Consider the following 21,993-nt stretch of genomic DNA (forward strand, 5'->3'; position numbering starts at 1 on the left):
TAAAACATGTAGTACAAGTTAAACAGTGCTTTAATTAGCACAGATTGTACAATATGTGTAATGCATCTATTACCTTCTGATAAAATGTATAAATATTAGCAAAATATTGCAATGCTAAGGTATTTTACAAATACTGAAATAAAAAAATCTGTTCACAAAGAGAATGAGACAACTGTAACTTTAAGCAGTGTTTACACAAACTCTGACAATCAACCAGTAATAAGTACAGAGTAAATTGTACATGTAACATGTCCAATTTTGGATTTATTTAATAAGTTGCATTAAATGGGAAAGAATTTTGAGTTAAATAAATGATAATGCAACTGCCTACATTTTGTCCTACTCTTGCATACAGAAGGGATCTCAAACACTATTATCATATTATAATAATGTTTTCCATAACATTGTAAAACTAAAAACAGCTTAATTTGCATCTGCTGATTTGTTTGTTTTGACTTTGCTAAAACGTCTTTAAACATTAAATAGTAAGGTATTTTCTACAATTATAGAATACAATTATTATATATATCAACCAGTTTCCAGCATAATTACTACTGCCTCAATTACAGACTGGACACAAAGTGATTCTACATATTAAGATAACGTTTCATGCAACACAACTAATGACATGTGGTAAAAATATAAGTATACTTGATACTGCAGGTATTTTAATTAAAATGTTGTTACAGTCTTATTCATTATGCATTGTGCTATGTACAATACAAGTCTTAGAAAGGTAAGTAGTAAACTGCCCATATGTGCCAAGATAATAAAGAAATTAAAGTTGATGATTTCTGTCTTCTGGGTTGTTGCACCATATAGTATGGTAGATGTTTACCAATACTCGCTGCTGTGAAAACCCCAAATCATACAAAATTAAAGTTGTCTTGAACTTTCAATTTCTGTTATGTATTTTTACCAGCCACAACAAATAACTTCAGAGCATAAACTGAAGAATATTAAATAACAGGAACATTTTATTTTTATTGAAGTGGGTGCGAGATTAAAAACTATATTTGTAGGAAGATAATTTGGATCACATAGTGGAAACAGATACCACTTTTGCCTTCCTCTTTACATTTAATATGTTAAGTCACTTTGCATCTAGTTATATACTTACAATGCTGTATTATATCCTTTCTACACTTCTCTCTACAAGCCCAATTTGTTACAACCCAGCATATTAAATGTAACCACCACTGCCTAAGATAAACAGAATTCAAAGCTGTTCTGGCAATAATATCCATTCTTTATAAGCTGTCTTGCACCAGTGTTCCAGCTAGCAGTTCTCATTCTTTCCTGACTCTAACCTCAGTCACAATGAATTAGAAATATGAAATAATCCCACCATGATAGTGGTTTCCAAAAATTAATTTTAATAAGTGTTTTTCCTGCAGCACAAAACCCTGTGTTCTGTGGAATGTTTTTAATCTTATAACAATAAAATCCATAGGATTTTTAGCCATCAAGTTTGTGAAAGAAAAATGTGAAGGTGTACGTAACATTAAGAGTTCATGTACTGCTAATCTGTAAAATTTTTACAATGAATAATGGCTATGAATTATGTATGAAAAATGCATCCTAAAAATAGGGAATGCAGCCACATGGACAATGGAGAATAATTTAATATCCAAGCAAGGGTTCATTGTAAAGATGTGTCTCAACTCCCCAAAATCTGCTGGAAGTTTGTGTACAGTCATGAAATATGTGGCATTATTTTTCCACCCCACATGTAAAATATGATGGATGAGCATTTCATACCCTGACATTACACCACTGAATTATATCATACTGAGATGAAAGCAGCCATTTGTACACCACTACTGATTATTAAAATTACGCTACCTGTTAAGTTTCCCAGATACATAATTGTTACACAGTTCTATTCACCATTAACTGCCACAAGCCTTACCACAATCTTCCACAACCAACTTGTTGAGTTACCATCATAAAAGTAATTTAATTTTATATGAACTTCCTTGAAAGTGTGATTATGGCAAAGAAGTACTTCACTGGAAATGTATAAACTTCACACCAGTACTTGGAATGAAGCCTTCATTTCCATAACAAAATTTCCTCATAGACACAAGGCAGCTTTCAAAGGTAACTCATAGTCATCCCTCTGAAATTTGTCTTTAAGCCATACATGTGAATTACTACATAAGTATCCAGTAACATGGCTGATGGTTTTAACAGAATCTTGCTCATCTTGTTATTCTTACATATTTGGGAAAATGTATACTAATGTGTTGATCTAGTATTTTTTGTCATGAGAACCTGCTACTTTTTTAATTATTAAAGTTCCACTAACAGCACATATTAACTTTAAGTCTATGTAAGAATTTAACCTACGAGGAGATATTCTGATAAAAATTAGCCACAGTTTCTGGGTACTTAATATAACGAAATACTACTTATCAATACTGGCACTTTCAAATTTTTAAGTTAATAATGCTGTGCAAAAATATTAGTCAATTATTTAAAAAACTATAATATGATCCCAGGAATGGTATAACTTCATACATCAGAGCCTACATACTGTTTACAGGTGAGAAGTAAGGCTTACGTGGAGCTATAACACAAAAACTGAAGGGGTCTCCTGTGAAGCCTGATGGACACACACAATTAGGAATGTGTACAGCAACACGACATTCTGCACTGGCTCCACAAGATCCTGGGCAAGGATCCTGACACTTTTGCTTGATACATGCAAGATGACTTGCACATTCACTATTGATAATACATTCAGGACGACAGCCTGGTGGGGCACCCACATATCCTGCCAGACAAGTGCATGATGGACTTCCATCGGCTAAAACTTGGCATCGTGAATTGGGGCCACAAGGAGATGACTGGCATGGATCCCGAGGAACTGAAGGTGGGATAGGTGTGGGTGCTGCCAAGTAAAGGAAAAGATGAAAGCAAGAGTTAGAATAGTTCTACATGCAAACATACTGCAGACACACAAAAAATTCAAGAGAGAATGCACTAGCTTAGGGGCACTGAAACACATATACACTAAGACTAAAATTTATGTATATAATTGAGAATGATAGAGTCTCTTTACCAGTTCATGATGGAATACAGCAGATATTAAATTCTCTATTATGAAATGAAGAAATGTATTGTTTGTAAATTTCATACATACGAGGTGCGATCGGAAAGTTTCTAGACTGTGTCAATAGCGGGAGAACCGGATGTAGTACGAGCTTCTGCCTTTAGGGGGTGCGGCCTACATTCATAGTGAATCAGTGTGCCATCCGGCATCATCGAATTAGCATTTGTTTCTTAGTTACGGGCGTTTTGGTAGTGCATTACACCGACCCTCCTGCGATTTCGGAATGGCGTGTGCATCAAATTTTGCAAAAGACTCGCCAAAACGGCTACGGAAACCTATGAAATGCTAAAGCAAGCATTTGGGGAGTCCGCAATGGGTCGTGCACAAACTTTTGTGTGGCATTCACGTTTTAAAAATGGCCGAACCTCTGTCGATGATGACGAGCGTTCTGGACGACCATCTTCGAGCACAACGCCCGAAAATGTTACGAAGATTCGGCAGGCCATTCACGAAGATCGACGTCGTACCATCAACGACTTGTGCGACATTGTTGGGATAGGCTATGGGACCTGTCAGCTGATTCTAAAGGAAGAACTCCACATGCGACGCATCATGACAACGCGCCAGCGCACACCGCCCTCAAAGTTCGGCAGTTTTTGGCCTCAAACACCATGGCCGTCATCCCGCACCCTCCTTATTCGCCGTGTGACTTCTTCCTCTTCCCAAAGATGAAAATTCAGCTAAAGGGAAGGAGATTTGAGACGATAGAAGAGATTCAGGCAGAATCGCAGATGGTGCTTGACAGGCTGACAAAGAAAGATTTCCAGGGATGCTTCCAGGCTTGGCAGCGGCGCTGGGATCGTTGTGTTCACTCCCAGGGGAACTACTTCGAGGGTGATGGATGAATTTAATACCTGAGATAAGTGTACGGGTTTTTATAGCCGCAGTCTAGAAACTTTCCGATCGCACCTCGTATATTAAAATACTATATGATGTGACAATCTGTAAATTGTAAATAGAATTTCATTTCACAGCTCGAAAGAATCAATGGAGATGCTTCTGTGAACCTAGCTGTCTTTAAAATCATAAGTAACAGAAGAATTACATATGAAATCCTGCATAATACTTGTTTTGAATTTAATAGAAAACTTTTATTCAATAGATGGCTACCTTCTGGGTTGTAGTGCTGTGTAGTATGGTAGAAGTTTACCACGGCAGCAAGGACCTCTGAAACGTTGTTAAATTTCTACCAGACTACACAGCACTACAACCCAGAAGACAGCCATCTTCGGACTCACCGCTGTGAAAACCCCAAATCCTACTTACATTCAATAATATTTTAATTTAGATCCTTCTTCAAGAAAACATTATTCCTTATGTTAATTTATTCATAAGTGATATAATAACAATAAAAATACCTACTCTGATAGCATGTATAAATTATGATCTGCAGTTTTGACTGTAACCAAGGAAACCATTACTGCTGTTAGCATGGTGCGTTTGTTAAAATATACTTATATAACTTCACGAAAACCTTTATTTCTGACATTATAATATAATTTTAAATTAGATAAGTATCAGTAATTGCAAATGAAGAAGAGATTCTTACGTATTGGTGAGCACCTAGTGAAGGGATCTCCAGTGAAACCAAGCGGACAGCTACAGATTGGGTTGTGGTTTACTACATTACAACGTGCTTGAAGTCCACATGTACCAGGACAGGGGTCTGTACATTTCTGATTATTACATGCTTGATTCTGAGGACACTCAGAACTCACAACACATTCTGGCCTACATGTTGGAGGACTTCCTATGTACCCTGTCAGACATGAGCATACAGCTTGCCCATTAATTTCACGACACTGACTGTTTGGTCCACAAGGTGATGGGCTGCATGGCTGTGTCACAGGTGGAACTGCAGGAAGATGATGAAAACAGAGTTAAGAAAAGAAAAGAAAAGTAAAGTAAAGATAATAGAGAATAATAAATATACAAGACGAAAAATACTGTATAAAAAGCATGCAATACTTTAGTTCAACTAAAATAATATTATTTTCAGTCGCAATTGCAGTAAAAAAATAACAGCAACACAAGTTGAATAATTTTATAAAAAATTAGTACAGCTACAATTATTTTTATATACTAATACATAATAAAATCAATGAATGTTGACTTCTTACGTGGCGCAGGTATGCACACAAGGTAAGGATCCCCAGCAAAACCTTCTGGACAACTACAGGATGGGATGTGGTTCAACACATAACATGTGGCTCCTTGACCACAAGTGCCAGGACATGGATCATCACATTTGTTTCTGATACAAGCCCTGTTTCTTGGGCACTCAGTATTGAGGACACATTCAGGTCGACATCCAGCATATGGATCTCCTTGGTATTCTGGTAGACAAGTACATATACCATCACGACACTGAGAGTTAGGACCACAAGGTGATGGATAACATGGGTCAACAACTGGTGGCACAGCTGTGGACAAAAATATTATGAATTTTAAATTTTGTAGAATACAAGGACATAATCTTACTATGAAATTAAGTTGTCACAATTATGTAGGTATACATTGTTATCACTGTAATATAAACAATAAACTTTAAAACAAAGAAATATTATTAATAATCTTACATGGTGGAGGACTGGGAAAGCAGTTTGTAAATGGATCTCCTGTATATTCTGGAGGACAAGTGCATACTGGTATGTGGTTGATAATGTTACATAATGCTCCTGCTCCACAAGATCCTGGGCATGGATCACTACATCTCTCTTGAATACAAGCTCTGTTGCTGGAACATTCTGGGTTTATAACACACTCAGGCTGACAGTTTGGTGGACTACCAAAGTAATTAGAAAGACAAGAACATGATGGAAAGCCTCCATTATCTCGACATACAGAATGCGGTCCACATGGTGATCGGATGCATGGATTTATGTAAACTGGAGGTATTGGTGTTGGTGAAAGTGCTGAAATAAAATGGAGAAGAGTATATTAGACAAACCAAAACATACTATTACAAGTTCACATCAGAAAAATATAAATTATATGCAAATGGTATAACGTACGAGGAATATGATTGCATCTTGTGAATGGATCCCCAGTATATCCAACCTGACAACTACAGATTGGACTGTGGTTGATTATTTCACAATGTGTATTTAGTCCACATGTTCCTGGACATGGGTCCACACATTTCTGGTTCAAACAAGCTCTGTTATGGGGACATTCTGAGCTCACTACACACTCTGGTCGACAACCTGGGGGACTGCCTACGTAAGTGGGTAGGCATGAGCATACTGCTTGTCCATTCATGTTTCGACACTGACTGTTTGGTCCACAAGGAGATCGTACACAAGGATCTTCTGGTTCTTGATTTACAGCTGAAGAAGAAATGAAAAGAAATAATAATTATGGTATGGTAATGTTTTTATATACATGCAATGTAACAAACTTATACAAATTTATGAAGTAATAAGGAAGATTCAAGATTTATGGTTCTCACAATGATGAATATGTAGATGGCTGTCTTCTTGGGTGTTCCTACATGCAGCTTAGTACATAATTATTGACAGAGAAGTGTACTGCCTCCATCATCAGGGTGAACATAGTATAACATCCCAGAAGACAGTCGTCTTAAAAAACAAGAGTTCTGCTAAAAGTTCTTACGTTGAGGTGGTAAGATGTTGCAGAATCTGAATGGATCCCCAGTATATCCTGGGAGACAATTACAAGAAGGTAAGTGATTGACCACTTGGCATTCTGCATTCAGGCCACAGGTTCCTGGGCAAGGATCCTGACACTTGTTTCGTATACAGGCACGATTAGGTGTACAGTCTGTGTTGAGTACACATTCTGGACGACAACCCTCGTATGGATTTCCAACATAATCCGGGAGGCAGGTACATGAGCCAGCTCCATTCTGTTCTCTACAGATGGCATTTGATCCACAAGGAGATGGGATGCAAGGTGTTGGTCTTTCCATGGGGAGACTCTCTGGAAATGTATGGTAAATAAAATGAAGACCAATTTATACAAAATTGACAGTATGTGGAACAGTTTTATCCAGTATAGCATAATTTAAAATTGTAATGTATTTATGCTTACGTTGAGGAACAACACATTGTATGAAGGGGTTGCCTGCAAATCCAGGAGCACAAATGCAGTTTGGAGTATGGCTGACAACTCTACATTCTGCATTGATGCCACATGATCCTGGGCATGGATCTTGGCATTTGAAATTGATGCATGCTAGATGACTAGCACATTCTCCATTGCTTATACATTCTGGTCTGCAGTCTGGAGGAGATCCAGTGAAATCAGGTAGGCAAGAACAAGATGGACTATCTCCAGCCACTTGGCATACTGCATTGAGTCCGCATGGTGAAGGCTGACATGGATTCGTAGGTGGAGTGGGTGGAGATGTATCTGCATAAACATGAAATTTTTTTTTTACCTTAGTTTTCTCACAGTCAAGAATATCATAGATCACTTTGTAAATGTAAGAAAAATATTAATGTATCCTTACATATGGGCTGGCATCTGATGAAAGGATTGCCTGTCAGACCTGATGGACAGCTGCATATTGGATTGTGATTGCTGACTTGGCACCGAGCTCCCACACCACAAGTTCCAGGACAGGGATCTCTACATTTCTGATTTGAACAAGCTTCATTAAGATTGCAATCAGAACTGACAACACATTCTGGTCTGCAAGACGGTGGACTGCCTATAAAGCCTGGTACACATGAACATACAGCCTGCTCATTTATGTCACGGCACTGACTGTTGGGGCCGCAGGGAGATGGATTGCATGGCTGCTTTACCTCAGGAGCTGAAGTTAAGCAAAGAAAGAAATGCTCTTAATGAATGTATAACTGTACTATTACTGAAATAATTAACAGTATTAAAACAAAAACTAAAGTTCTCTATATTTAATATGCTAAAAATATTATACAAATATATTTAAAATTTAAATACTACTTTAATTATAAATGAACAAGAAAAGAAACGTTTTAGATGAATATGTTCCTCTGAAATGTTGGAAAAACAGCCCACTTCAACATGATGCCAGCAATAGGAAGCAGGACCAACATTAAAAATGAGTCACTGTGAAACTTTAAAATCAGTTAAAACAAGAAAGGTGTACATTATCTTACGTGGTACTAGATTGCAACTGATGAATGGATTCCCAGAATATCCTTCTGGACAGGAGCATGTAGCTATATGGTTCACAACAGCACAAGTAGCTTGAGTACCACATATGCCAGGGCAAGGATCTGTACACTTGCTCCTAATACAAGTCCTATCTCTAGAACAATCTTGATTAAGCACACATTCTGGCCGACAGCCAGCAAATGGATTGCCTTGGAATTCAGGCAGACAAGTGCACACACCGTCATTACACTGTGCATTGTATCCACAAGGAGATGGGTTGCATGGGTCTCTTGCAGGTGGGGGTGAAGCTAAATAAAGAACATGAAAAATAATTAAAATATGAGAATAAAACAAAACACATATTTGCAGAACAATATGCAAATAATTCTATTTCTCTGTAATTTCATGTAAAACTAGTAAATAAATAAAGAAAAAACTGTGGAAAAAACTTATTGTGTCTTATTAAATTCTGTTTGAATTATTTTCCTGGTAGGATGCTTACGTGGTTGTTGTGCTGAGAAACAATTTGTAAAGGGGTCCCCTGTGAATCCTGTTGGACAAGAGCACACTGGTGTGTGGTTGATAACATTGCACTGTGCCCCTGCACCACATGATCCTGGACATGGGTTATGACACTTCTCTCTGAGACAAGCCAAGTTACTTGCACATTCAGAACTGATGACACATTCTGGCCTACAGTTTGGTGGACTGCCAATGTAACCCACTAGACATGAACATGAAGCAGTCTCATATACAGCTTGACAAAGAGAATTACGTCCACATGGAGATGGCACACAAGGGTTCACTGGTGTAGTAGTTGGTACTGGTGTAGGAGCTGTACAAAATGTGAAAACAAAACTACTATAATGTAATTATACTTCAAATAAATAGGTGGTAAATTTTTGTGTAAAGAAACAAGGTGTAATGCAATAAAGTAAAGCTTAATAATAACAAATACCAGTATTAACATAGTTCTTACATGGTACAGTGAAGCATCTAGAGAATGGGTCCCCAGTAAATCCAACCTGACAACTACAGATTGGACTGTGATTGATTACTTCACAACGTGCATTTAGACCACATATTCCTGGACATGGATCCACACACTGCTGGTTCACACATGCTCTGTTCTGGGAACATTCTGAGCTCACAACACATTCTGGTCGACAACCTGGGGGACTGCCTACATAAGTGGGTAGGCATGAGCATACTGCTTGTCCATTCATGTTTCGACATTGACTGTTTGGTCCACATGGAGATCGTACACAGGGATCTCCTGGTTCTTGTTTTACAGCTAAAGAAGAACAGAATAAAATAAACAATAATTATGACAAGGTGATATTTTGATATAGGTGCAATGTAACATATTTATTAAAACATTCATGAAGTAATATGGAAAAGTTATTTTACAAGTTCTTACGTTCAGGCGGCAAGATATTGCAGAATCTGAATGGATCCCCAGTATAGCCTATGTGACAAGTGCAAGATGGTAAGTGATTAACCACTTGGCATTCTGCATTCTGGCCACAGGTTCCTGGGCAAGGATCCTGACACTTGTTGCGTATACAGGCACGATTAGGTGCACAGTCTGTGTTGAGTACACATTCTGGACGACAACCCTCGTATGGATTTCCCACATAATCTGGGAGGCAGGCACATGAGCCAGCTCTATTCTGTTCTCTACAGACAGCATTTGATCCACATGGTGATGGTACACAAGGAGTTGGTTGTTCATGCGCCACTGGAACTGAGAAAATAAACATCCTCAAAGGGGTGGCAGAGATTGTAACAAAATATTAATTTTAAACACAGAAGAGAATCATATGAATACACATATTCTAAAAGTGAAATTAAGCATGATTTTAGGCCTATGTAGTATATTCTTACTCTGCTGCACCAAGCACTGTATGAAGGGGTCTCCAGTGAAGCCAATTGGACAGACACAGTTTGGAGTGTGGCTGACTACATGGCATTCTGCATTGGTTGCACATGATCCAGGGCATGGATCACGACATCTGAGATTGATACATGCCAAGTGGCTTGCACATTCACTATTACTGGCACATTCTGGTAGACATCTGGGCGGAGAACCAGTGAAATCAGGAAGGCAAGAACATGATGGGCTATCTCCAGACACTTGGCATATAGCATTTGGTCCACATGGTGAAGGCTGACATGGATTGTTTGGCTTTGCTTGTGGAGGCTGTTCATCTATAAGAATGTGAAACACATATCAGTAATTGTAAATGGTCTACAGAATATTAAAAACTAACTAACTAACTAACTAGATGGCTTACCGAACCCGAAGGTTCATCACCGAATTAACCAAAGCCCTCCACCGGACCCTGTCCTGGGCCAACAAAATCCAGTTTCCTTCAACTCCTATCTCCCATAGATCCCGCCTGAGATTATCCTCCCATCTACGTCTAGGTCTCCCCAGCGGTCTCTTCCCTTCAGGTTTCCCAACCAGTACCCGGTGCACACCTCTTGTCCCATCCATGCGCGCTACATGTCCCGCCCATCTCACTCTTCTCGACTTAATCACCCTCACAATACTGGGGGAGCAGTACAGATTTTTAAGCTCGTCATTGTGCAGTTTTCTCCACGCCCCATCGTCTTCCCTCTTAGGCCCAAATATCCTCCTCAACACCCGATTCTCAAACACCTGCAATCTGTGTTCCTCCCTCTGAGTGAGAGACCATGTTTCGCACCCATACAAAACAACAGGCAAGATTATTGTTTTGTATACTTTAATTTTCAGGTTCTTAGAAATCAGACGGGAAGACAAAATATTTTGGACTGAGAAGTAGCAAGCATTTCCGGAATTTAGTCTCCTCCTAACTTCCTCACAAGTATCATTTTGATTTGTTATTGTTGTTCCCAAATATTTGAACTTTGTAACCCTTTCAAAGGATTTATTAGCTACCCTAAGATAATTTTGCCCGCCTGTCTTCTGATGACGAGATACTAACATGTACTTAGTTTTTTCTGAATTTACTTCCAGCCCCACTTGTCTACCAGCCTCTAGTAAAACTTCTGCGTTCCTCTTTATTGTATTTATATCGTCCCCCAATAAATTAACATCATCAGCATATGCCAATAGCTGATGTGTCCCGTTCAATTGCAAACCCTCCTGCCTACCTTGGACCTTCCTGATGGCGTATTCTAGCGCAAAGTTAAAGAGCAAGGGAGACAATGTATTAATAATACAAGTTGAAAATGAAGCAAGGAAGTTGTTCATATCTTACATATGGGCAGGCATCTGATGAATGGGTCTCCTGTGAAACGAGGTGGGCAGCTACAGATTGGGTTGTGGTTCACTACCTCACAGCGAGCTCCCACACCACAGGTGCCAGGACAAGGGTTCCTACACTTCTGGTTGCTGCACGCCTCATTCTGGCCACACTCAGAGCTCACTACACACTCCGGCCTGCATGCCGGAGGACTGCCTATGAAGCCGGGCACGCACGAGCACACGGCCAGTCCGTTAATTTCGCGGCACTGACTGCTGGGTCCACAAGGTGATGGATTACATGGCTGAGTCACCAAAGGTGCTATATTGAAAGAAATAAAGTTATAGAAGTTAGTGTATGCAGTAGGTATTAAGCAACACATCCAAAACACATAGAAATAAATGTTAACATCCGAAGTTACAAATAATGGAGATGATGTGTTCTTACGTGGCAAAGCTCTGCACTCAATAAATGGATTTCCAGATGTTCCCTGAGGACAGCTACATATTGGAATATGATTCACTACATCACATATGGCTCCTTGACCACAAGTTCCAGGACAAGGATCAGCACATTTGTTTCTCACACAAGCTCTGTTCCTTGGGCACTCAGTACTGAGGACACATTCAGGTCGACACCCAGCATAGGGGTCTCCCTGGTATTCTGGCAAGCAAGTACAGACTCCACTGTTGCACTGAGCATTGGGACCACAAGGTGATGGATTGCACAGATCTGTTTCAGCTGGCTGTGGAGCTAAAAATAAAAAGTAATTTAAGTTGTGTATGTCCAGCATTACTGATATAATGTTAGATAGAATTACATGTCTGATTGCTTACATGGTGATGGCCTGGGGAAACAGCTGGTAAAAGGATCTCCTGTGTATCCTTCTGAACATGTGCACACTGGCGTGTGATTTATAACACTGCACTGTGCTCCTGCACCACATGATCCAGGACATGGGTCACGACACTTTTCTCTTAAACAAGCCAAGTTACTAGCACATTCAGAACTGATGACACATTCTGGTCGACAGGTAGGTGGGCTGCCAATATAATTTGGCAAACAAGAGCAAGAAGGTGTTCCACCTATATCTCTACATTGTGAATTGGATCCACACGGTGATGGCACACATGGGTTTATAACAGGTGACGGTGCTGGTTCCTTGGGTGGTGCTAGAATATCAAAATGCAGCATTAATTTTCACAGAAAGCAGAACTATTAAATACTGATGTTGTGAAAGGTAACTGAAAGAATGATATTTTGATTTTAACTTTATCTTATGTTCTTAGAAATTTAAATCCTTGTACCACAGGACTTCCAAATAAATTTTGACTCTAAGAGGGTAACAGTATCAGAAAGATACTGCACATGGTTAACTAGGCCATACATAGGCCATGATACACAACTGATAAAGGTCAAGTCTCATTCAGGTTCAACTATAAACCCCTGACATGCCCATCAAAGAAGTAGCTCGGTAATATAGTTTATGATTAAATTATTGACCTGGACCCAATCCTTTAATTTGTATAGTGTAAGTATATTTGGAAAGTACCTTTTTTTACTAATCAGTTACATATTTAAATTATGTATGACATAATATTGATAAATGTTGCATAGAATTGAAAGCTTACGTGGAATTGGAAAGCATCTTGTGAATGGGTCTCCAGTAAATCCTATATTACAGCTGCAGATTGGACTGTGGTTGATAACTTCACAGCGTGTGTTGAAGCCACATATCCCAGGACATGGGTCTACACATTTCTGATTTACACATGCTCTGTTCTGTGAACATTCTGAACTTACAACACACTCAGGCCTACAACCTGGTGGACTGCCAATATAACTGGGCAGACATGAACACACACTCTGTCCATTTACTGATTTACACTGACTGTTTGGCCCACATGGGAAGAGACTGCAAGGATCACCAGGCTCTGCTTGCACAGCTGTGAAAATTTAAAGACAAAAGAAAACAAATGAAGTGTGTACAATCACATAAAATTTTAAAAGTATGGCATGTGTGATAGACTAATACCTTTCATACATATGTGGATTTTAATTCAGTGAAGATGCATAAATACTCCAGAGAAAGAGAATTCACTTTAGAGAGATAAATATTGAAAGGTAAGTAACATTACTTAGAAATGTACAACTTTCTTACGTTCAGCTGGTAAGATGTTGCAGAATCTGAATGGATCTCCAGTATAGCTTGGGCGACAAGTGCAAGATGGTAAGTGATTTACTACTTGGCAGTCTGCGTTCTGACCACAGGTTCCTGGACAAGGATCCTGACACTTGTTGTGTATACAGGCACGATTAGGTGCACAGTCTGTGTTGAGTACACATTCTGGACGACAACCCTCATATGGATTTCCCACATATTCAGGAAGACAAATACAAGAGCCTGCTCCATTCCGTTCTTTGCAGATTGCATTTGATCCACATGGTGATGGTACACAAGGAGTTGGTCTCTCATGAGGTAATGGTAGCACTGAAAGGATACAATTAATTCTAAGTCCAAAACATTGATCATATTTGTCAAGCAGTAACATAAATTATTAGATTTATAATTATATATATTGTAAACAGAATTTAAATTATGTACCACATATCACATTGTAAATATTAGTTCCAAATTCACTATTAATCATGTCAAAGTTATATATTTCACTTTTTGCAATATGTACGTTGTCTTCTTAATCAAGTAGATATTCATGTAGATTACAATAATTTGAAATACCTTGTGATCTCAATTCTGAGTACTTCAGAGCTGACACAAATCAGAACAAAGTCATTCAGCCAGTCAGTCAGCCAGCCAAATAGGAAATAAATAAATATATAAATATGTAAACAAATATATAAGCTGAGTACATACATCTAATGGTTATGTGCTGTACTGTAAAAATATATCAGTATACTTATTATTATCAATCATGTTACTTGGGTGACAAATAAAGCAACTGCAGTTTGATTACCTGTCTGTTTAACATGATATGTACTGTCAGCTATGAATAATGCAATATTGTGTGCAATAGTTTCTTTTACTTTGAATATTTATTGCTTCATAATTAATATGTTCCATAGAACTTATCATAAAAAGTATAGTAGCCATCATATATGCAATAATAATATTATGTATGTATATACTCTACAGATGAGAATAGGAACACACTTAGATGGAAGTATAAGGTTCACAGGTAATACATTAAATTCCTAATGAGAATGCTTTCAACTGGACTTCACTTACTATAGGATACTATAAAAAGTGAAATTACAATGTAGTACTCATTCTGTTAGAGCATTAATGCCTTGTCCAGAATCTGTTAGATTAGTATGAAAGATTCAGTAACAATTCTTATTTACTGCAGCATATTAAAACAAATCTTTATTAAAAGTAATGTTGACTGAATGTTATATAACTGATTTTTGTGATGCATAAAATCTGAGTATCATGAAAACTCCAACAGGACACATAGTATTTGAACACAGATTGAGAGGGTGTTTTAAAACAATGTTCTTAGAAGACTATCTGGACCTAAGAGATGCAAAGTGATAGGAGGCTGGAGAAAACTATATAATGAGGAGATCCACAATTTGTGTTCTTCATCAAATATTAACAGATTATTAGATCAAGGAGGATAAGATGGGTGGGGCAAGCAGCCTGCATAGGGGAGAGGAAAAATGGATGCAAAATTCTGGTTAGAATGCCTGGAGAAATGCAACCACTTGGAATACCTAGGCAGAGATTAGAGGATAATATTAAGATAAACCTTAGGAAAACAGGAGTGAAGAGCATGGAATGGATTCATCTGGCTCAGGATAGGGACCAGTAGCAGGCTCTTGTAAACACTGTAATGAACGTTCGGGTTCCATAAAAAGTGGAGAGTTTTTGAGTAGGTGAGAATGCTATTAGCTCCTCAAGATTCTGCTCCATGTAAGAATTCACTAATTACTCAACACCATTTCTAAAATCTTAACTAACTAACTAACTTGATGGCTTACCGAACCCGAAGGTTCATCACCGAATTAACCAAAGCCCTCCACCGGACTCTGTCCTGGGCCAACAAAATCCAGTTTCCTTCAACTCCTATCTCCCATAGATCCCGCCTGAGATTATCCTCCCACCTACGTCTAGGTCTCCCCAGCGGTCTCTTCCCTTCAGATTTCCCAACCAGTACCCGGTACATACCTCTTGTCCCATCAATGTGCGCTACATGCCCAGCCCATCTCATTATTCTCGACTTAATCACCCTGACAATACTGGGGGAGGAGTACAGATTTTTAAGCTTATCATTATGCAGTTTTCTCCACGCCCCATCATCTTCCCTCTTAGTCCCAAATATCCTCCTCAACACCCGATTCTCAAACACCTGCAATCTGTGTTCCTCCCTCTGAGTGAGAGACCATGTTTCGTACCCATACAAAACAACAGGCAAGGTTATTGTTTTGTACACTTCAATTTTCAGGTTCTTAGAAATCAGATGGGAAGACAAAATATTTTGAACTGAGAAGTAGCAAGCATTTCCAGAATTTTATCTCCTCCTAACTTCCTCATGAGTGTCATTTTGATTTGTTATTGTTGTTCCCAGATATTTGAATTTTGTAACACTTTCGAAGGACTTATTAGCTACCCTAAGATAATTTTGCCTGCCTGGCTGCTGACGACGAGATACTAACATGTACTTAGTTTTTTCTGAATTTACTTCTAGCCCCACCTGTCTACTAGCCTCTAGTAAAACTTCTGCGTTCCTCTTTATTGTATTCATATTGTCTCCCAATAAATTAACATCATCAGAATATGCCAATAGCTGATGTGTCCCATTCAATTGCAAACCCTCCTGCCTATCTTGGACTTTCCTGATAGCATATTCTGGCGCAAAGTTAAAGAGCAAGGAAGACAATGCATCTCCTTGTTTTAGACCGTTCTTGATGAAGAATGTCTCAGATACATATTTACCTACTAGAATTTTGCTACAGGTTTCATCTAATTTCTAAAATCTTACTTGAATAAATATTTTCTTAAACTGTGCAAAATTAGGATGTAACCAGCACCAAACATAAGACTTAAATTTCCTTCGGCAAGGATAAATTTATTTCCATTTATCTGCTTCTGTTTCTTGTCCATCACTATTTTCAAGTAAAAAAATAGAGTTGCAATTTTACATAGAAATAAGACATAGCTTAAAATAAAAAACTGAATAATAATGTCTGACTACAGACTTGACAGCTAGGGTTGAAACTCCAGCAGGGGAAAAAAAAATTTCTAGCCCCTACATCTAGACTGACCCTGGAGCCCAACCAACTGGCTATACAATGGGTAATGGGTATCCTTACTCAAGGTGTGATACTGACCACTCAACCCAATCCAGTGCCAAAGTCAAGAACAAGTAGGAGCTACACATCCTCCCCTCAAAACACGCCGTGGCATATAGTGAGACAGCTTTACTTTTACTGGTAATGTTATTATTAATCTCTAACTGTAATGTAAGATAATATTGTCCAATATTGTAACTTAGGACATTGACATCACATGCTAAAGAATAAACTTTGGATTATTTGTTGTGAAAGTGCTAACTCTTCGTGGAAGAGCGATTCATCATCTTACATGACATAAAGATGAAGGTGTGAACAATTTTTAAAGTAACATTTTGTCATATATTAAAATTGAATTGAATTGAATTGTGGCGTAACAGCTCCAGAGAGCCAAAGCCGACTAGCTTGACTGCTGGCCTCACGTTCACATGCCTAAGCAGAGGTGGACGATCATCCAACCAGATATAGGGTCAGCACGACGAACCCCCAGCCATCGCTAGTTTTCCTGACCGGATTACGCTACCCATTGTAGCTCCCCAATTTCCTCACGATGCTGGGTTGGCACCGGTCCCATACACTGGTTGAAAGCTCATGAGAAAATTTCTTCTCCCCCGAGACTCGAACCAGCGCGCATTCCGTATCGCCGGTCCGAAGCATGATGCCTCAGACCGCGCGGCTACGGCGCGGGACCATATATTAAAACGTTAAAATAAATTAATAAATAATAACGGAAAATAAAGTAACCATAAACAATGCCCACAGGTCTGCGAAATTTCTCTCATATTTGATGATTAAGGATATATAGCATGTAAGCTAACAGCAGGATGCCTTTTCTCCACCAATTTAAAGTTGAAAAAAATATTTAAAAAGACAGTTTACTTGCAGTAATGATGAATCTTTGGAGAAACTTAAAATTAAAATTAAAATTTGTATAGCTAGAGTTTAGTGAATTATATACTGACATTTTATGATGATGTGAATTCTGGGACTACTTTCAAAAGTACTCACAATCACACATTTTGTACATTTTCCACTTAATTTTTTCAAGTATTAATTGTGTTATATGCCAAGGTGATAAATGAAAACTATACCTCTGACACATATCAGAGTGTTTCATAACCAATGTGCCATGCATCAGAGTGAAATTTGGGAGGTGATTTTGAGTTAATAATTATAATACAACAATGGTCCCATTTCTAAGCATCAGTATCATGTTGCATGAAGGTAAAAATTAATGAGAATATTAATCAGCCAGATTTACTACTAAATGTTTATGAGATAAATCTTAAGACTGTTCAAAAAATTCACCATAGATTTCAATGCACAACCATGTTTGCTCACAAAAATTTACTGCCCATTCAATAATTTAATAATGTTTATGTATAAGCAGAAATATACTTAATCTGATGGAGGAGCCCCTCTTGCATGTAACATGGTTTACATCATTCATGAAACCCCACAAAATATAATCAAGTTGGCTCTGCCATGACAAAATCCAAAGAAATGTACCATGATAAACAATTCAACGATTTTTTAATGCTGACTCACATCAGACATATCATGGTGACCAAAACAAGGAGGTTCCCCATCATGCTGAATGAAAATCCAACACCATGTCTCAAGAAGCACACAGTCCATTAAATGTGGTAAATGATTCAAAAAGAAGTTCAGGTCATTATTACCAATTAAATGTTATTCCATATCAATAATGCCATCTCAAATGTAGACACAAGTAGAGGTAAAATTTTGAAATGAAACAATCAGTATCTATCAAATTACACAAATAGACTTCAACCTACACACACATCATTAAGTGTCAGGGTAGTTTAATCAGTATAGAGACTGGCTCTGTACTGGACAACCAGGGTTTGATCCTGAACGAGGGCAGAGGATTTTTCATCTAGGCTCTATATTCAGAACAATTAAAAATGAAATCATATATAAAACGGAACTAATGTGTTAGGTATTTATCAATAATTTCTGAAGATAAAAATAATAATTTCATAAGCTAAGCAAAAAGGTAAAACAAAAATAAAAGTCAGTAGCAAGATACGTAAAATACGGTTGAAAATATATAAAAAATAACATCAAGAATACCAACCAAATAAGTGCAGTGCCTTCAATATACTATGTATAAATAGTTAAATATAACCACAAAACCTTACACTCAAAATCCAAACAGTGTAAAAAGGATCTCTGAAATCATTCAAGCACAAGAAACAAACATGCATGGATCTGCTCCTGAAATTGTGAATTTAATATACTCAGATCTGTGCAAAGGTATCTACACCCAAAGTGATACATTCGAAGATAATTTGAATACTACCTATAAGTCAAAATTACCGGTCCACAATTTGGTGGAGTACCAAATAAATTGGGCAGGCACGAGAAAGAGGGGCTTCCGCCAGACAGGTTATAAACAGCATTCGAAAACACGGAACACTTGCAAATGAACGGAGTCAAGTCATACACTGTTAGGCAGACAGACGCCAAAGCCAGACGACACAATTCAGACACGCGGCCTTAGACCGAAATGAACCTTACATTGCTGCACCACGCACTGCGTGAACGGGTCTCCGGCGTAGCCCGCCACACACACGCATGTGGGCGTGTGGCTCACCACTCGGCATTCTGCATTGGCTCCGCACGATCCGGGACATGGGTCTCGGCATTTGAGGTTCATGCACGCCAGGTGACTCGCGCACTCGCTATTGCTCACGCATTCCGGGCGACAGACGGGCGGAGAGCCCGTGAAATCGGGCAGGCATGAGCATGAGGGACCGTCTCCCGACACCTGGCAAACAGCGTTGGGCCCACACGGAGAAGGCTGGCACGGGTTCTGCGGGGCACCCTGCACGGGAGTCTCTGCTGGAGGGAACAAGAATCACGCCGTCATTTACAGGAACATACGGACAATTGAGGAACGCACAGTCAGAGTCTCACAAGAACATGGCACTATCCAAGGAACGTGTCTTACGCATGGGCTGGCATCTGACGAACGCGTCTCCAGTGTAACGAGGCGGGCAGCTACAGATCGGGTTGTGGTTCACAACTTCGCAGCGAGCTCCCACACCACAGGTGCCAGGACAAGGGTTCCTACACTTCTGGTTGCTGCACGCCTCGTTCTGGCCACACTCAGAGCTCACCACACACTCCGGCCTGCATGCCGGAGGACTGCCTATGAAGCCGGGCACGCACGAGCACGCGGCCGCACCGTTAACCTCGCGGCACTGACTGTTGGGTCCGCACGGCGACGGGCTGCACGGCAGCGTCACCGCAGGAGCTATACAGAGCGAAAGGCACACACAGCAAATTAGCATTAGGGGACGAGGTGAGCCAACAGCAATTCCAGCGGAAACCAAAGCAAACGGGCAGAAAGCCGACCGCTGCCGCATTCAAGCGGCAGTGGATTGCCTTACGTACGCGGCACTGGTCTGCATTGCACGAATGGATTGCCGGACGTGCCCTGTGGGCAGCTGCATATCGGAATGTGGTTCACAACGTCGCACGTGGCCCCCTGGCCACACGTTCCCGGGCAAGGGTCGGCGCACTTGTTCCGGACGCACGCCCTGTCTCTCGGACAGTCCGTACTGAGGACGCACTCAGGGCGACAGCCCGAATACGGGTCTCCATGGTACTCAGGCAGGCAAGTGCAAACTCCATCCTGACACTGAGCGTTGGGGCCGCAAGGAGACGGGTTGCATCGGTCCGACTCCACCGGTTCCGCAGCTGAAATACAAGCAAGACCAAGCGGTAAATGCCACTCGGGACTACCGCGAAGGGAGAGTCAAGCGCTTCGGACAGTCGTCATCCCTCCATCTCCCCCTTTCCTTTTGCCACTATCCCTCACTGCCTCTTAAAAGTTGCGTGGGTGCGACGGCGTGTTCAAGCGAGACTATCTATGTGTGCGCGTGTTACTTTCCTTGTTCGGCCTGCAGGGCGCGTGGGCGATGGCGCATCATCAACTCTACAGATTCTACACAAGGAAGGGGTGTTGCTTACGTGGAGGCGGCTTCGGGAAGCAGTTGGTGAAGGGGTCTCCTGTATATCCTTCCGGACAAGTGCACACTGGCGTGTGATTCATGACATTGCACTGGGCCCCTGCACCGCAAGATCCCGGGCACGGGTCGCGACACCTCTCCCTCATGCAAGCTCTGTTGCTGGCACATTCCGAGTTAATGCTGCATTCGGGTCGGCAGTTGGGAGGTACGCCCATGTAATTAGGAAGGCAAGAACAGGACGGGGCACCTCCAATATCTCGGCATTGCGAGTTTGGTCCGCACGGAGACGGCACACAGGGGTCCTCGACCATGGGGACAGCCGGCCTCGGCGGCGGCGGCGCTGCAAGAAAAGACGCAACCCAACGTGAGGCACATCCCTCCGGAATCACGGTCTCACTGACACCTCAGCAAGGCAATACTCGTGACAGGGCTTACGTGGGATGGCGAAACATCTTGAGAATGGATCACCGGTGAAGCCCTGGCGACAGACACAAATCGGACTGTGGTTGATGATATCGCAGCGGGTGTTGAGGCCGCACGGCCCGGGACACGGGTCGACGCACTTCTGATTCGCGCAGGCTCTGTTCTGAGGGCACTCCGAGCTCACCACACACTCGGGTCGACAGCCGGGCGGGCTACCGACGTAAGTGGGCAGGCAAGAGCACACGCCCTGTCCGTTCATCGACTTACACTGGCTGTTCGGGCCGCAGGGGGACGGACGGCAGGGATCCCCTGGGTCTGCTATCACGGCTACGTAACGACAAAGACAGAAAAGGTCAACAGGCAACCAGGAAGGTGCAGTGCGGCACACTGCCTGCCGCACATCACTGGAATGCCTCCTTAAGGGCTACACCTTCTACCGAGTGACAAATGCTTACGTTCCGGTGGTTGGAGGTTGCAGTATCTGAACGGATCACCCGTGTAGCCCGGGCGACAAGTGCAAGACGGCAAGTGGTTCACCACCTGGCAGTCGGCGTTCGGGCCGCAAGTGCCTGGACAAGGATCCTGGCACCTGTTGCGTATACACGCGCGGTTTGGTGCGCAGTCGGTGTTCAACACGCATTCCGGACGACAACCCTCATACGGGTTACCCACATAGTCGGGCAGGCAGGTGCACGACCCTGCTCCGTTCTGCTCCCTACACACTGCGTTCGGTCCGCAAGGGGACGGTGCGCAGGGGGTCGGTCTCTCGTGAGGAATCGGCTCCGCTGAAAGGGACAAAGTC

The 21,993-nt window shown here is 40.9% G+C and overlaps 1 protein-coding gene across 5 annotated transcripts in view; it reads right to left on the minus strand.

Moving 5' to 3' along the window:
• Positions 1-21,993, minus strand: part of dpy (fibrillin-like protein dumpy) — a 385,379-nt gene that overhangs the window by 42,879 nt on the left and 320,507 nt on the right. For all 5 annotated transcript variants that reach the window (XM_087351382.1, XM_087351381.1, XM_087351380.1 and 2 more), the window contains 24 exons: positions 21,647-21,976; positions 21,204-21,518; positions 20,770-21,108; positions 20,191-20,496; positions 19,745-20,050; positions 19,312-19,635; positions 13,616-13,945; positions 13,086-13,400; positions 12,291-12,626; positions 11,902-12,207; positions 11,470-11,775; positions 10,109-10,432; positions 9,642-9,968; positions 9,201-9,515; positions 8,724-9,056; positions 8,224-8,529; positions 7,593-7,898; positions 7,172-7,492; positions 6,734-7,060; positions 6,133-6,447; positions 5,698-6,033; positions 5,239-5,541; positions 4,668-4,973; positions 2,567-2,896 (listed from right to left, as the gene is read on the minus strand). In XM_087351382.1, coding sequence (XP_087207508.1) covers positions 2,567-2,896; positions 4,668-4,973; positions 5,239-5,541; positions 5,698-6,033; positions 6,133-6,447; positions 6,734-7,060; positions 7,172-7,492; positions 7,593-7,898; positions 8,224-8,529; positions 8,724-9,056; positions 9,201-9,515; positions 9,642-9,968; positions 10,109-10,432; positions 11,470-11,775; positions 11,902-12,207; positions 12,291-12,626; positions 13,086-13,400; positions 13,616-13,945; positions 19,312-19,635; positions 19,745-20,050; positions 20,191-20,496; positions 20,770-21,108; positions 21,204-21,518; positions 21,647-21,976 — 7,662 coding nt within the window. The remainder of the gene's footprint in view (positions 1-2,566; positions 2,897-4,667; positions 4,974-5,238; positions 5,542-5,697; positions 6,034-6,132; positions 6,448-6,733; positions 7,061-7,171; positions 7,493-7,592; positions 7,899-8,223; positions 8,530-8,723; positions 9,057-9,200; positions 9,516-9,641; positions 9,969-10,108; positions 10,433-11,469; positions 11,776-11,901; positions 12,208-12,290; positions 12,627-13,085; positions 13,401-13,615; positions 13,946-19,311; positions 19,636-19,744; positions 20,051-20,190; positions 20,497-20,769; positions 21,109-21,203; positions 21,519-21,646; positions 21,977-21,993) is intronic.

The sequence above is a fragment of the Zootermopsis nevadensis genome, unplaced genomic scaffold (assembly GCF_977971745.1).
Source record: "Zootermopsis nevadensis isolate Lab colony 2312 unplaced genomic scaffold, Znev_1.0 Znev_ptg000019l, whole genome shotgun sequence".
In the NCBI taxonomy this organism is placed as follows: Eukaryota; Metazoa; Arthropoda; class Insecta; order Blattodea; family Termopsidae; genus Zootermopsis; species Zootermopsis nevadensis.